The sequence below is a fragment of the Haliotis asinina genome, chromosome 10 (assembly GCF_037392515.1).
Source record: "Haliotis asinina isolate JCU_RB_2024 chromosome 10, JCU_Hal_asi_v2, whole genome shotgun sequence".
Classification (NCBI taxonomy): domain Eukaryota; kingdom Metazoa; phylum Mollusca; class Gastropoda; order Lepetellida; family Haliotidae; genus Haliotis; species Haliotis asinina.
In genome coordinates, this window is record NC_090289.1 from 37,976,946 (window position 1) to 37,993,673 (window position 16,728).

The 16,728-nt window shown below is 40.2% G+C and overlaps 2 protein-coding genes across 2 annotated transcripts; one reads left to right on the top strand and one right to left on the bottom strand.

Annotated features, from left to right (window-relative positions):
* Positions 1–788: 788 nt before the first annotated feature.
* Positions 789–1,847, top strand: LOC137298342 (BTB/POZ domain-containing protein 6-like). The gene has a single exon (XM_067830556.1). It carries the CDS (start codon positions 789–791, stop codon positions 1,845–1,847), a length of 1,059 nt encoding a protein of 352 aa, XP_067686657.1.
* A 4,299-nt stretch (positions 1,848–6,146) lies between these two features.
* LOC137298472 (radial spoke head protein 6 homolog A-like) lies at positions 6,147–15,549 on the bottom strand. The gene is made up of 12 exons (XM_067830750.1): positions 15,377–15,549; positions 13,029–13,218; positions 12,559–12,672; positions 11,920–12,141; positions 11,691–11,709; positions 11,391–11,501; positions 10,686–10,783; positions 10,031–10,184; positions 9,669–9,778; positions 9,145–9,283; positions 7,439–7,562; positions 6,147–6,828 (listed from the first exon to the last, which is right to left on the bottom strand). Exons 1-12 carry the CDS (start codon positions 15,547–15,549, stop codon positions 6,573–6,575), a joined length of 1,710 nt encoding a protein of 569 aa, XP_067686851.1. The 3' UTR covers positions 6,147–6,572.
* Positions 15,550–16,728: the final 1,179 nt, after the last annotated feature.

A 16,728-nucleotide genomic window follows, 5' to 3' on the forward strand; every position in this document is an offset into this window, starting at 1 on the left:
GCAAGCTGTCGTGTTGAATTTTATACGGTGAGAACTGCGCAAAATGAGCTACACAGACATGCCCAAGCTGTGCAGATAGATCAATGGATCTGCATAATTTGCTGAAAACAACGTCATGGTCACTTCTTCAAACTGACTTCTGGATCCCGCACGCCACATCACCAGGTGAGGCTGGTAGCTGCTTGGTAAAGACATCCATTACTTAGCATTTCATAATGAGATACATAGAAATGATGGCAAATGGAGTCGATGTGGGAAAGAACTGAAGCATAGTAAAACCATTTTGCATTTTAGTTCAAACAGCGTCTGTTGTTGGTATCGAGATGTTGAATCGGAAACATCAGGTTTCTCGGCAACGCACAACAACATGAGCCCCAAAGTCACATTAGTTCAAAGAGTCTGATCTATACTATACTGCTATAACAAAAATGTATAATTGTTTAGTTTTGCTTTAGTTTAGTTTTAAAAGGAAGGTCAACGTGTGTCAGATCTAGCACATCTACAAACAATCATTCAAACATTAACTGGAATATGATATCCTAACACATGATAGTATTGGTGTTGTGAGTTGCACGATTCCAGTTACATATGTCAGAGTTCTTGTATCAGTTGAAGAGTATGGGACTTCGTATTTCTGTTACACGGATCAAAGATTGTTGTATTGGTTGCTGTGTGCCACGCAGTGGAACTGCGTATTCCAGTTCCAGTATTTATTAAATGCTGGGTGTGGAAATGTGGAAATACTTTATTCTGACAAATACAAAACGGGTCATTATGTTCCTTGCAGAATGTGGAACAGCGTAGTATTGCTTATGGTGGCAGTCTCGCAAGAGCTGGCAGCAGCAGGGCAACAGATTCACTCCAAGAGCTTGGACGGGAAGTCCTCATCCGCTATGAATGCATGTAAGGGCGTGCATATAATGAACCGGAAGGATCTTCACGAGGACGTCATTCTGGTGATTCTTCTAAACGATGGTCTCAGTCTCACTTCCGATAGTTTAAGGGAGATCAGTTACGAATGTTGGTTCCAAGTGGTAAGCTCAGACCATCTAGTGAGCACACCTGAGCAGGTGTTTAACGCTGCACTCAGTTGGGCTGCAGCAGAATGCGAGAGAAGGTCCATGGAAGCATCTCCTGTAAATATGCGTGCTGTTCTGGATAAATCTTTGTATGAGATCAGATTTGCCGAAATGAAGCAGTCATTTCTTCTCAAAAGCGTGTTTCCTTCAAAGGTACTGACACACGTTGAGCAGATGGTTGTGCATGAGCTGGTTGGTTGTGAAAGTAGTATATTCCCCGTCCAAGATAGACGTGATCCACTTATTGATGTTTTCCTCTACAAATCGCACAAACAACCTGAGGTTTATCTCTGCCCGCCTTATGACGGACCTGATGGGGAGACATGGGAAAGTTCGGACTTCAGTACAGATGACAGGACATTTAAGAGTAGTGATGATGTGTGGATGTATGGTATATACACATTCGGGGCTTTCGAGAAAGGGAGGCAACCTCGGGAATACATCGTGTGGATACGTACGATTGATGGTGAGACTCTTATGTGGGAAAGCCTCTTGTCAACCAACACTTCAAGAAACCCTTATTCAGATACGATATCCGAGCTGTACTTTGATAATCCAATCAGACTACAAAAGCAGATGACATATAATATCGACATTACGTTGATGAGCAAAGAGCTACCTGAATTTTGTGGTGAAGGTCTTATGTACGAAGCAAACATTGAACAATTTGAATTTGAATTAATGATCCAAGCGAAATCGCAGGGTTGTTTTCAAGTTGCAGGGTATATTTTAGGTAAAAGTAAATCCTCACGTTTCGGTTGCAGCTGATTATAGGACACTTGGCAACAAAATTCAAAGAACGCCATCAACAACTAAGTAGGCAATCCTGCTTAGCCTAGTGCTCGGTATCAAGTGGATCAAACAAGGACTGGTTGGATCGAACTCACTATACTCTGTCGGACTGCGATATCCGTGTTATTAAGTGGAACTGGCTGTTGACACTGCTAACAAACAAACACACACACACGCACGCGCGTGCACACACACACACACTCATACACACGTCTCGCTCCAGAAGTGAAATAATCTTTAACGTTACCTTAAAACCCAATATTACCTAACCTCGAGAATTAACAAACAGAGATTTCGTCATGTGGATTCCATGCTTTGCCTTTCTTATATTAAGGCAGCCGTTACATCCTTCTGCCGCCCGGCTTGGGATTATTGATTCACACAAGATTATCATCCTTGGCCTGTCACCATCATTCACTTTGTACGCGACAAATATTCGCATTCGTTCATAAATGTCACTGTACCTCTTTGTCGTGTAATTATGAAATTATGGAATCGAAAATGTATTTCTACATCAGTGAATGGTCATCGTGAAACAGTAAATGGTGCTTTAATTCCCAATACAAACCTATACCATTTCCTTAATATGTGCGTGTGTTTGTGACAGGTGCTAAGAGACGGGTGGGATCGCTCACCTTATATTCACCTTTCATCATTAATATTTGATAGTGATTCATATACACTGTAGTGAGGGTAAAGTCGGTTGTTGAATACTGTTACTAAGTCACATTAAGAAGGCGATTGCAAACCTAAGGAAATCTGGTCTCGCTTCATTGATGGCTCTAGCGGTGCAGGATGGTATAACGGACTACGATGCGGTTGAAGAACTGTGAAACAGACTGTTATTTAGCATGGTTGCGATCTTGTTTAGAAACAGGGTACCAAGAAATGGAAGACTTACAAACACCGTTATATAAGGTTATGCCGTTGGAAGTATTCTTCACGCTTTCGTGAAGGTCTGGATTCACGAAAACAACACTTTCGCAAATATTCTACAGTATCAGTTAGGTTGTAGAGAAGACATGTAGATGCAGGTAGGATAAATGTATATCAGACATACCAGCAACGTTGTGGGAAGGTTCTGGCCAGATCGGTAAAGTCATGAGACAACGTTGTCACAACGTCATCTTATATCGTTATGTCATAACGTACAACGTTGCAAATTTACGTTGACGAAACGTTATCGGCTCTTCATAACGTAATAAGAAAGTTTATTACGATAGAGTTTTGTGTAAAATGGTTAACTTTGAGATCCTTTCTTCACTACTCAGCTACAACTTCAGGAAACTCATGACCAAAACAACATGCAAATTGACCGAGAAGTGAATTTCTGTTTTGTTTCGTACACCCTGTCCACTACTGGAAAGCTTTTCAACTATTATTAAATAGAACTCCCGGGTGGAACATTGCTAAAAGCGCCGTTAAACCATACATAGCATCAGTTAAATAGAACGTTAAGAAAACTTACATACAACTGCATCAAATAACCTTTGGCGACGTAGAAGTGTCGTATCACAACGTCTAGCCACAACGTAAATGGGAGTCAACAGAATATCGTTGTAACAAGGAAAGCATACCGTTCTGAATATTATTTATTAAACGAATATATAGTAATGTTACTTTTAATTCCAAACTAAAGGGTGTTTCTACCCGTTTCAATGTTTATGCCAATGACTAGCTCTCATTCACAAAAATCATGAAGTATTAAATGTCAGCGAGAGAGATTGCCAATATAAAGAGGTCACTGAAAATCAATCATTTCCCAAAAGGATAATATTTCACAGCATTTGAATCTTATTGACAATACATCATCAGTACGTAATGTCATCACTTTAATTAAGATGTAGACATAATAAAATCAAACTTCTTTACCAAGGATGTATAGGACTTGGTAGTAATTCTGTTTCGCAACATCACTTTTACAATCAGGCGGAGTACCCAGCACCCTGGGAACACGTTTGCTTGGAGGTTTCAACGATCCTGTTATCAATATCCGTGCACTCATTAATACGTGATTTCAAAGTAGTCAAAAGTATGAGTGTTAATCGTGCGATGCTTTATGATATCGTACTGGTTTTAATTTCGGACCCTACCATGAAGTCGGCTCCTCATTATGCGCTAAATTGTTACTCTTATATCTACTTTGTACATTGCACGCTGGACCATTAACTGTATTGTAGACATTTTTATACATGGAATATTTCAAAGCAGAATGGCAGAAGAATTTTTCTCCATATCCTCTGTGGAAGATCAAAGACTGTTCTTTGGGGAATACAAACGTTTGCAGACAATACTCTAATCTCGATTAAATTAATTCCAGTCTAATAAAACCTGTTTACCACTTCTAATGGACTGTTAGATACATAACAAAAGATGTCATATTTGCGTATGCATGAAGACACAACAAATATTCACTCATACCTGCATTTTACCACGTTAATGATATGAAACGACTGTGCTGTCAAGGGAAAACGACTTCGCCATTGCGCTAATGCAGGTGTCTGACAATATTGATGTTGATAAAACAGCTCTCTGATTATTTTCCGTCACTATACTTGAATGCCTGTATACAATGTCATTCTTCATGAATTTCAGGGAAATTCCTAACATGTATGTAACTGAGAATTGAAGATTCGCATGAGTCTTTTGAAGGAGCGAGTTTGGTTTTACACCGCTTTTAGTAATATTCCCACAAATATCACAGGCCATACCGACACTAGAAATGGGCTTCTCACATTGGACCCATGTGGCATGAACGCCTTTACCACAGGGCTACCCTACTCGTGACAGTTTCATCCTGTCAAGGGGCATTACTCCAGTTTTCAGGCCTTATGTTTCGTACTGCACACCCATGTGTCATTCACCTGTCATATTCTACACAATGTCATCTAATTACAGCTGATAAGTAATTATAAAGAGCAAATTCAGAGGCTCCCCAAGACGCTCTTTCCTTTTAAAGGAACAAGCATTGATGTAGATATTAGGAAAATCCGATGTATCCGATCGCGGACAAGCATAAATTGCTTGGGAACAGAATATCCAATGCATGGTATCATCTTAGAAGTATATCATTCTTGAATATCATTAACAATAACATATACTTCAACATCCTGAAAAGTATCCACTGGATAAGGGTCAAATTATTGACACTGGCGATGTCGTTCGATATTGACTTATATAATATGTACATGTCTTTCACATGCATTAACCGGTCTGGCAGAACAACAAAGACACAAATCCAGCAACCTAAAACCGGAGTTCCTCCTGTTCCCCCATCCCAAATAATATTTATATATTGACATATACCAGTATTATTAGCAAAACCTAACGCGACAATTACTACAGGACTGACAAAATAACTAAAAGCCCTCAAATTAAGTGCGATAAATAGGGTTGAATCTCTTAGTGTTGCCTCAGTTAATCTGTGGAAGAAAGAATATAGGGGAACTCTGTCCTCGTGCCCTTGTCAGTGTGCCCGAACGCTCGCCTGCTAATTACAATCCACAGAACGCATGTGTCTAGAACCAGCCAAATATACATAAGTCTACTTACCCATATGTTTAAAGATTATAATCCACTGATCTTCAGACAGAATCAGTATATTTTCAGTGATGCGAATGATCCAAGAGAAAGCTGTTCAGGAACTATGTTACCTCTACTGTTATTTCTTTATACGTTGTATTCCGGCAAGCTGGTTTACATGTGCAAAGCGCGGCGCACGTAACTCACGAGACAAAACAAGGGACCCGAGGCTCAAGGGGGCTACTCTTCAAAAAAAAAAAAGATTTTTCATTTTGTAAGAAAATGAAAGATCATCTCCATTCTTCCACTCACAGAATACTGTTCGTGTAATTAGAACCATATAACATGAATAGAAAAAATATAGCGTTTAAACTTGAATTAAGGCGTATGGCAACACAAATTCACAGCACTATGGAATCCTCCAGTGACATTCGAAACACGAATCAGCACTTCATTACATAAACAGGGCGAGTGCAGTGTAAATTTAAACAGAATTCCAGCCGTTTTGAAGAAGAGACTAATACCTTTGGTAGAATCAAACCTATGAGTGCGTTTTTTGAAGAATGAAGAGTATGTTTGTTCCCATTAACGTTTTAAGGCAGTGATTGAATTGATAAATTCTGTTCCATTTCAGTATGAATGATGGCTTCAGAGTAAATTTGTTACACAAAAACATTTTTATTTTCATCCAATTCACAGAAATAAGCAACTATTCAAAACAAAATTGTCAATAAGTATTTGCCAAGTTGAGTGTCATGGTGTTAAAACTTGAGTTATGAATTATGGCACATTTAGTATTCTCCTAAATAGTGAGTCAAATAGCAGCATTCCAACAATATCACTGCAGAGTACATCTGATGGGCTTCACACACTGTACCTATGTGGGGAATCGAACCCGGGTTTTCGGTATGACGAGCCAACGCTTGAACACCAGGCTACCTATCGCCTCTTTTCTAAAGTAGAATACAACAATAGCTACTCTACACCGAAAACGGATCACACGACCAAGATGACATTCTTTGGGAGCATGTGCATAAGATTTGGTGGAATGCCCCATGCATAGATGCCTTCCCATTCAAATTCAGTTTTCATATTTTAGTTAAACGTACTTGGGATGACATCACAGACTGTCTTCTTTATAATACAGCAAATATGTGCTTCGCGGTCCTGTGCAGTGACCTACTGGTCCTCTTCATCAACTTCATCCTCTTCCTCCGCCTCCATTTCTCCAACTTCCTCTTCCTCTTCCGGTGCCTCTAACTCTTTCTCCCGCATTGCCGAGCGTACAGCAGCCTCTGTTTCTGGTGACGGGTCCTCCGCTTCAATTACCTCTGGTCCAGTTGGGAACTCGGGCAACGGGGGCTCAGGAATGGCAGGTTCGAAACAACTCTCAAGATTTTTATGTCCCCAGCCAATATACACGTTCTCAAAAAACCTGTGAAATGAATACAGGTTGTTAGTGAAAATGAACGAAAGAGCGCAGCAAATTGATTTGTTGATTAACTTGCGCGGTGTTTGAAGGTAATTGTGCCATAAGAACACTATGAAAATGTCAAGTCGTTTAGGATGGTTCATGCATCTTCCTCGTGCCATGCTTATCTGTATTAGAAAGTGAGAAGACATTTTGATTTCTGGGTTCATGTGTGGGTAAAGAGACGATTTGCGGCGACTTTTGGCAGACTATCGGACCAGTAACAGGCAAAACTTGTAACTTTTGTCAAAATTCAGGAGGTGGCTAGCAATTTCGCAAGTCTGTATACACTTTACACCATTTGATACAACGCGATTCGCAAACTTATGGTATGTGCTGTAGGGAGCATATGTCTGTCTCGACAAATCGTTCTTTCCAAGTGTTTTCACTTTGGTTAGATTTGGGGGTTTTATCCTCGTCAGAGTTCAAGACACCGCAATTCACGTGCTCAAGGGTTACACAAAAGTGATTAACCGCTACGCTGTGCCATGTGTTTCCTCACATTGCGTCGACTGAAATTTACCTTTTTCAAAGCTGATTTTACCCAAACCCCCGGTCAATTATCAGTACTAACCTGGCTTTATCGGAAGCAAAAGCATACGCCCCTGGCCATGTGTTCGAGTGAAGAATAGCCACTGAATATTCTGGGACAAACTGTGATGACGCCTTGGCAATCCAAGCTGGACTCTTTCCAATCTCTATAAATAAATCGTTACCAACATTGTAGTATACGATGGTAATGAACCTTTCCATTAAACCACCTCTTACTACCAGCAATGGTTGCTGGGGACCTATTCGAACTCGGAAGTTCTTTCTGGCATAGTATGCCACTGACCAACATGTGTTAATATAATGTCTACACGTGAGCATTAATTAAGCATCACCAAAACTAATTGTCGATTGTAACAAAAAGGGATCAAAAGGTGAAATGAAGTATTCTCATTGCTTTTATCGACGCATCAATAAGTGAACAGTGCTGAAATTTAACTTTTTTGGACATGCCGAGGCGTAGGCTTTCTGAAAATGCCTGATGGCAGATTATTGGTATGGATGAAGCTCGTTTGTCCTGTCGCAGCACTGGGTCCAGACTGAACATCAATCACACTGTCATTAGTCGCCTTGTAAGGAGACATGCGGCCACTGGTTACGTCAAGGGTCGTCCACGATCAGGAAGACCGAGAAAGACGACTGCCCCTGATGACCGTGCCCTAATTCGCCTAGTGAGACTCCGGCCGATGACCAATGCGAAAGATCTCAGAAAACAATGGCGAGTGGGTGTTCGTCTCTCAACCAGCACCATCCGAAGGAGGCTCAGGGCAGCTGGACTCCGAGCACGTTGTCCGATCAGACGTCCCTTACTGACTGATAGACACAAGGCTCAATGTTTGGCGTAGTGTAATCAACGACAAAACCACAATCAGGATCCATTGGTCCGATGAAAGCCGTTTTCTTCTTCGTGTTACTGATGACCGTTGGCGAGTTTGGAGGAGTAATGAGCATAGTTGCAGAACAACGCAGTTGACTGATTACCTTGGCATGCGAGAAGCCCTGATCTCAACCCATTTGAGCATTCATGGGACCATCTGGGGCGTCAAGTTCAAGTAAGGGATCCACCTGTTCAAAATCTACAGGAATTAGCCCAAGGCTCTTCACGAGGAATGGCAGAGGATTCGAATGATGCGCATTCGGCGTTTGATTTCCAGCATGAGGAGGAGGGTTGCAGCGTTTATCCGTGCGAGGGAAGGATACACCAAATACTGATGTCACCATTACTGTTGGCTTTGGTTTGAGAACTTTGTGTACGTTGGAACACAGACATTGTGTGACCATAGTTTTGGACATGATTATTGATAATGTTTGTAGTGCCCCCATATGACCGTCAATAAATTACAGCCGAAAGTAGCAGCAGTATTGGTACTTGATGGATTGACACTTTAGATGGTTCGTTTAACGAAATTATAACCAAGTGTTTGGTTTCCATGTCATGAATGACCAGTGTGTTGTGTAAAACACAATCTTATAGCATGAAAATGGGTGGTACTCAATTAATACTCATGTGTATGTATAACCATTATCTCAAGCACACGTGGCATACTGTATATATGACACAACACCTGGATACATAGATAGATCATACTGATACATCATCAGATATGGTGAGTGACAAACAAAAATGTTGAAAGTCTACTGAAGAAGTTAATATTGATAAGTCCGAAGAAACGTTATTAGACTAAGAACGTCTTATACCATAGTATTATTCGAAAAGTTAAACCCACTCACGGGCATCCTCTGACAGCGGAGTCAACAATGGCGGCCCATGTTCAGGTTCCGGTTCATCGGGCTCGTTTCTTTCCTCCTCTTCTTCGTTCTCTTCCTCCCCTTCGTGCCCCTGCAGTGGGTTGTACCACGTAATCCGCCCCTGTTGTCACAAGCAACAGTACCACTAAGCATGAAAAACACCAAACACAGTCCTTCTACGCAGAATGAAATATATTTAAAAGACCCAGGGGAGTATTAATCTTTGATGCCCTTTTGTATTTCAACAAACGAGTGAGTGTGTATGGTCTTACACCGCCTTTAGCAATATTCCTGCAAAATCACGCCGGGGGATAACAGAAATGGGTTTCACACAATGCATTCATGCATTCATATGGGGAATCGAACCCGGATCTTCAGGGTGAAGGGCGGAGATTTTAACCATTTGGCTACCCCCACCACCCCTTCAACACACGACATTCGACAGAGATATATTTGACTAAAGCGCTGGATATATTTTAAATCGTATAGTTAGGAAGGCTCCATACTTGTGGTAGGACAAAGGGAGTGTGGTGGACCCAATTCGCCATTCCTTGATCTGTCAAATCCCTCATGCTCAGTCCTTCGAAGTCCGGATCTTCCACGAACCCTTCCCTACCTGTAGAAAAAAAACCGAGAGTATTGTCCATTCCCTTCTAAATCAGCAAATGGTATCATGACTTTTTAGGTTCTACTTTTCTCGAAAAAATGTGCAGTTTTGTTGTTCATATATATAAAGATACACGTACAGGAAATCTTATATAGAGTTGATTGAATTGCATCAACCCAGTTGAAAAATGAAACATTTTACACATATTCACAATTACATATTTCTGTGGTTTTGACCAAGCAGTAGAGAGGGTATCCTTACTACCCTCCGCCGGCTCCCCCTCTTCTTCCTCCTCCCCCTCCTCGTCAAACTTAAAGAATCCGATGGGGGAAACATGCGTGGAGGCGCTGATCCGAGCAATTTGCGCCCGAAGGTAGTTCTTTTCAAGACCCGGGAATGGTGGATATGTCACCATCTACAAAGTGGAGTTGCTATGTCGTATTTGAATGCATATATCATATAAGCCCTGCAACAAATTACTGGTTTTCCACATCGACGAATTTCATATGTTGTCAGTTCATAACTTAAACTAATTTTCATATCGCGAAAATGTTTGACTTTAAAGTGTCGCGTCAGTGCAAAAACAACCGGATCACATACGAAAGGTACACAAACAAGATTATTGCTAGCATCACATTAAGGGCCATGTTTGACTTTAAACAGTCACGCCAGTGCTAATATGACTGAACCACATACGACGGGTACACAAACAAGATTCTTGGTGCCACAACGCTTAGCAGTATGTCAGATATAAACGTGGACTGTAAATAGTTGAGTCTCGACTAGACAGTCGAGTGATTGACATTATGAGCATCGATCTACGCAATGGAGACAGATGTGCAGTCATCCAAGTCATCCAACCAAAGCACGGTGTAGTCTCGTACAACACAGTGATTACAGAAAAGTGTTAGATTACCTGCTGGTTGGGATATCCAGTGAAGTACTTCCGGACTTTTCTTGCGGTTACAATTTGTTCAGGTGTAACATGGGGTAAACGATACCATGGCTGGCAGGCTAAGTCAAAACAAGAAAACGTATAGATTTAGAAATCCTCCTTCATTATACCTCCTTCACTTAAAGTCATACCAGGACGCAGATATCAATATCAATATTCACTATCTCCTTTTATAAAGAGGGGCTGTCCTGAACCTAATAATAATCTGGATTTCGTCGAAAACATTCAAGCTCAACTGATGGTGCTGATGTTATTCGAGATAATGATCATGCTTTTTTGCTATCACATCGCAGCTTAATAATCCACACAATTTCTATTTATGAAGGTAGGGTTGGTATGTAGTGTATCGAGTAAGGGCGTAACCCGTTTTAAGCACTATTCTAGCAAAATCAGGGAGGTGGCAACAGAAATCGGCTTTACATCGCCCCTATGTGGAGAATCGAACCAGGCGGGACTGCGGCTTTACGAGCCAAGGCTTTAACCACTAGGCAACCCTACGGCCTCTAGAGTGAAATGGATTTCCACTTGAGTCTCAATTTTCTTACTGCGACTTTTCGGTACAGGTGCTATGTAGTTCAATAACAATAGCAACTCTTGAAACTTTGAAATCATCTCTGCCTCTTGCAACTTAAAGATACCGAACCCGTACTTGACACCCCAACTCACGTTCTGAGCACACGAAGTACACCTTTTTGTTCAAGCCTGTCCCTGCTGGCTCACTGGGGATTTTACGTGGGTGCTTGAACAGCGGCTTCATAGACAATATGGTTGTTGTTTCTGGAAAAAACGATTCATGATACGGGGAATGTAGCAAATGAGATGAAAGGTGTCTTTATCAGCCATCAACTCGTCAGTGCATTATGTTAAAAGCCAAGTGTTCATTTAAGCACTTTGACATCTGCATTAAACAAATAGTGTCATCGCCTACTTCCTGAACAATTAACTGGAAAGGATATTCACACTTACCATCAAAAAGGCTATCCTCCTAAAACAACAAGGAACACAAGCTCATCATACATAGCATAGGCTTTCTTTGTAGCATGAAATGGCATTTGGTACAAATATTAACAGCGGCGTTAGTGTGAAAGAGAACCACAACTGTAGGCTTGGTCAAAATTGAACTTTCAACAATTCAGAGGTTGAATTCTTTACATTTGAGTCTCTTTCCACGATGCTTGCAGAACAATTCACTTACTCTCTCTTCTGCCGGGTCGTCGTCTTCTTCTTCCTCGTCATCACTGATGTCAGTTTCATACTCTCCCTCCGGGAATTCCGCCTCCGCTACGTAGTAGTTTTGCTTCAGTCCCAGAACCTTTCCCCAGAACCGGACCGTTTCTATCGGCCACAACTTGACCAGCTCCCTCAAAGACAGAGCTATGCGGGTGTATTCCTCCATTGACAGACCAACTCCCGCCATCTAGGAATGTACGATGACTTTGAGAACACGTTTGCAAGAACAGTTAGGCACATGACGTTAATTAATATGGATTTCACGCTTAAAATTTAAAGTATAACATACAAAATGAGTTTCTTGAAACAGTCTCTATTCCATGAAATGAACTCGGTTTTCGGTGTGACGAGTGATCGCATAAAAAATAAAACTACACAAACCGTCAACTAGATATTACACGGTTAATCCGGATATTAGTTCGCCAGGGCATTAAACCATAACTAAAACATTGTTTTACTGGTCAGAGAAAGAGAAATTCCTTGATACATTTAATAGAAACAGACCCCGGGAAATTAGAACAACGAAAGTATGGAATATGCATAATGCAAACCGTATTTATATACCATAGCTACATCAGAGACTATGATGCCAAAGTCCACCGACCTGGAAGCAATGAGCCTGTTTCATGAGGTTTGGAATCGCCGTGTATCTCTCATCTTCCTGAAGGCCCTCTTCCGGAAAATCGTGGAGTCGGTTCATCTCTTCATTGCTGATTTTCTGGAAGACATTCGAGCATTTCATTCATGGGCTCATTGTGGAAGAATAAGACCATTTTGTATCAGAAACGGAAATTAATCCCAGGTATGAAATGCTTACATCATTTCACGTCGGAGTGAATTTTCAGTGCGGGATGACAAACAGCAACAATATTCGGACAGCTTTCCGCTAGTAGGAAGACATTCCCTTCAATGACCAACAACATATTCCCTTTGTTAGTAGCATTCTTGTTCTGTCAATTTCTTGAATGAATAAAACTTGATACAATCATGCATTGATGCTAAAAACAAACAGCTCATATATGTACGTCTGTCTGCATCAAGATATAAAAGACTCATAAATAGTTATTTACTAACTTGAAACTGCCTCTGTTCAACCTTAGCGAGGTGGTAGCTGGGCGAAGGTGGTGGAATAGATCTAACAGTACTCTGGGTGATCTTCACTTTGTCCCTCTTCAACTGTAGACTTAGTTTCTCAAGGTTGTCAAAAAAGTTCTCCGGTTGATGTTCTAGGGCTCCCGATAGCAAGACAGCCAGGTGGTCGTACCTTGATGTTGTTAATAATGCGATTCGTTACAAGTGGACACTGTTTATCCGAAATACATTTCTGAAACATGACGAGCTGATACCGACCATTTCTGCCAGTGAGTGAGTTTAGTTTTACGCCACACTCAGTTATACTCCAATTATATGGCGGCCACCAAATTTGTCTTGAGCAGCCCATGCTTGCCATGAGAGAATACTGGCTGGATCGTGTGGTCACGTTAGCTGATTTGGTATCCCAAATGCGCAGATCTTGATTTTCTTGTCCAAACTCAATTATTTTCAGATCGCGGTCGTATAGCTATAACTTTGCAAGGTGCGGTGTACATGAACCATTTGCCTTGATGCTCCGGAGTAATGTTAAGTAATGAGTGGATTGTTTGCGGAATTAAAGTCTAATGTCAAGGTATTGAATACCTAGTGTATTGTTGTCAACAAATGTTCCGTCTAAATTGCACTAAATTTCAAATCCACCATAACATTCTTTCAGTTCCTTTCTAGTTCGGCAGCGACATATCAACTGTGGACAAGACAACAACCTCCAAGATCTTTCACTGTAGATATCCTACATCCACGAATAGCCTGCAGTAAAGACGGTATGTCAGTGTTTTACAATATTGTTTACAACCACCGAAACTGACTGCATATCATTATGCAATTAAATCTATCACAAAGGTGGGGCGGTGGGGTAGCCTCGTGGTTAAACGTTCGCTTGTCGATTGCCCACATGGGTACAATGTGTATGACCTATTTCAAATTTTAGTGTGTTCCCATACTTAATATACGTAAAATACATTATAGTAAAGACATTGCCGGAAATGAAACATTTGATGCGGAAGTAAAATACACAGCACCTCAACACGAAATCAAACAAGGGACGCTACTCTGCTGTCGCTACCAGCATTTAGCCGTTCGCGCTATCTAATTTGCCCATATCAACTGCTTCAATGACAAACTATTTTCAAAAATACTGTTTATCATATGGTTTCACAATTTCAGATTCAGCTACCTTCATGTAACAGTATGAAATACGCATGTTTATACAATATATTGTTGGTCTCCAAACTGTTAAGAACATACACAAACACTTTTTTGTGTAACAACCGTCTAGGGATTCAGGTGGTGCAACTTTTACATTTTAGGTTTATAACCAACAACACGCCTTGTGGTAAACAGAATTAAATCCGTTAAAAGACATAAAGTAGAGGAAGCCTATGCAGCAAAGACATGAAAGGTATTAACAGAAATATGTTTTTCATTTTATTGTAAATGCATTGAGGTAAGTGATGTTCAATGTTTCTCTGAAAGACAAGTAGGCCAATATCCCTCAGGGGTTTTCTTTTGCAAATTTCCAGTATAAATATCACGTCCCCGACAATGCTAAATGGTTAAACGGTTCACTTGACTTGTAGCACCCACCGTCTCAAAAAAAATGTAAAATACATATTGCAATATTCCCTTGCATAGATACAGCATCCGATAACTAAGTCCAATCATATACACCTATAATAATCTCAGCATGACTGCAACCAAGGTTCAAAGTAACAAACAGTCTAAAATATCAAACGTATCGATGAATATGGCAGTTTCATGTACATATTATAATTCACATAGGTGGCTATTCTGTTGTAGTAACAACCAATATATCTATCACTAGTAACAAAGATTTATTTATTTAACCTTTTTCATCGCTGCCAATATATATTATTTTCATAAATCACTGTATTATATATAGTTGTTGAGTTACAACATGCGGACAAATGTCATTGTTACTAAGGTTCATTCACGTATGTTATGAGAACAATATCTTGATATGAAACTATTTTTTCACATGCCGCTACTTTGGACCCCGAGGGAACTTTGGGAAGAATATGTCCCTACAATATAGTTGTTGTCATTAGAAGTGTTAGAAGTCGTTAGAAGTTTGTTTATCGCGTGCATAGTTTGCGTATTTCATTCTGCCTTATATACAGCGGTCGAGTCAAAGCAGCACATGGTCAGTAAACTTTCAGTCGACTCTTATACGAAACTACTTGCAGTAAATGGAAACAAGTAAGTTAAACAAACATAAGGTTAGTCAAGGGGTATATCACTAAGTGTTCCTATGGAGATTCTAAGAAACAAAATTCATTATTCATTTCTTATGGCCTGGGCGTACTTACAAGGAAATGCCATCGTCTGTGGATTGTGTTAGGAGGTTCATCTTCGCATTCATGCAGTTTCTCTCCTCTTCGGACAGGACAGGCAGAGATTCGTCTTCATTATCATCTTCTGAAGGACGTTTGGGAACATCCCTCATTCCTTTAATGATATTCTTCTGGCTCCCTCCAGCCATATTGACTCACGATATATATATTTTTTTCATATGAAATAACTGTTTGGTTTAGGTGAAACCAAACAAATAATTTTGATAAGAAAGTCTTGAAATTACTAGTTCTCCAGTGGCAAAGGGATATACACTGAGTTAATCCGTCAATAGCGACTAACACTTTCATACAAACCCATCTTTCGAGAATTTCCTTGGAAACAAGTTTACCCACGATACATCGGTGCAATTTGTACGTGAAGCAAGATACGCAAATGCTAGATACTACACATGCTGACGCACAAATGTATCCGGCCAAGTTTTGTCCACGGCTCCTAGTAACCGGCGCTGTCCCGTATCTCAATCAAATTAGGTTTCGTACTGTACAACGAACGTTGGAGTCTCATAAAGAATTTACACGAAAACAATTAGATATCTGGGATTTTAATCTCGACGGGCTCGCAACACGACCGCTGCCGGCTCGATTAATGTTTGAATTATTTAAAAGGTCGTTAACCAATAGTGAGTTGGCCCATTGTGCGAATACAGATAGCATCTGAGATAATGTTAATAAATAGGGGTGGACTTGACATGAGCTTGGTATATTATATACAGCTGACTTACAACTGAACCCATGCTCGTGTTACTCAGTTGTGAAGCGTATATAACAATACATGGTAGTTTTGTATGGAGAGGACTGTTCAACATTTACAAGACAAATTTCAGACAAAATCAATATGCCATTCTTATTTTGTATGTACATTCTTATCCTTCAAAGAGTTTTATCTAGTTGAAATAACGACAAACTCTAACACACAACATTTATCACTTTAATAGGATGAATAAAGCACACGACTTCCATAGATTTGCTTGAAGAGATGTATTTAATGTCCCTTATGTGCATGTTTAGGAAATGTAAACATAATATGCAACATCTTTCAAGAAATAAATATTTCATACAACAACATTTCCATCTAACAGACTATACGGGGCTAGTACCAAGCATGAAAGTAATGATACTTTGTAACTGTAAACTGTAAGGCAAAAACGTATGCATTGTACTTGAACAAACAATTAAGAAAATTATGAAAAGATAACATTACCAGACCCTAACAAAATTATACCATCAGTTTCAATTCCTCACAATCGAAAAATCATTTTACATGTTTTTTTAGACACCTTAGAACAGTGTTTACTAGGTTCTGATAT

Bases quoted from the DNA above. Each gene is read 5' to 3' on its own strand.
- LOC137298342 (XM_067830556.1), top strand. From the start codon at position 789: ATGTGGAACAGCGTAGTATTGCTTATGGTGGCAGTCTCGCAAGAGCTG.
- LOC137298472 (XM_067830750.1), bottom strand. From the start codon at position 15,549: ATGGCTGGAGGGAGCCAGAAGAATATCATTAAAGGAATGAGGGATGTT. The intron at 12,142-12,558 runs GTCGGTGGACTT...GTACATTCCTAG, and splicing joins AACAGGCTCATTGCTTCCAG to ATGGCGGGAGTTGGTCTGTC. The intron at 10,784-11,390 runs GTGAGTTGGGGT...GTTTTGACTTAG, and splicing joins GTACTTCGTGTGCTCAGAAC to CCTGCCAGCCATGGTATCGT.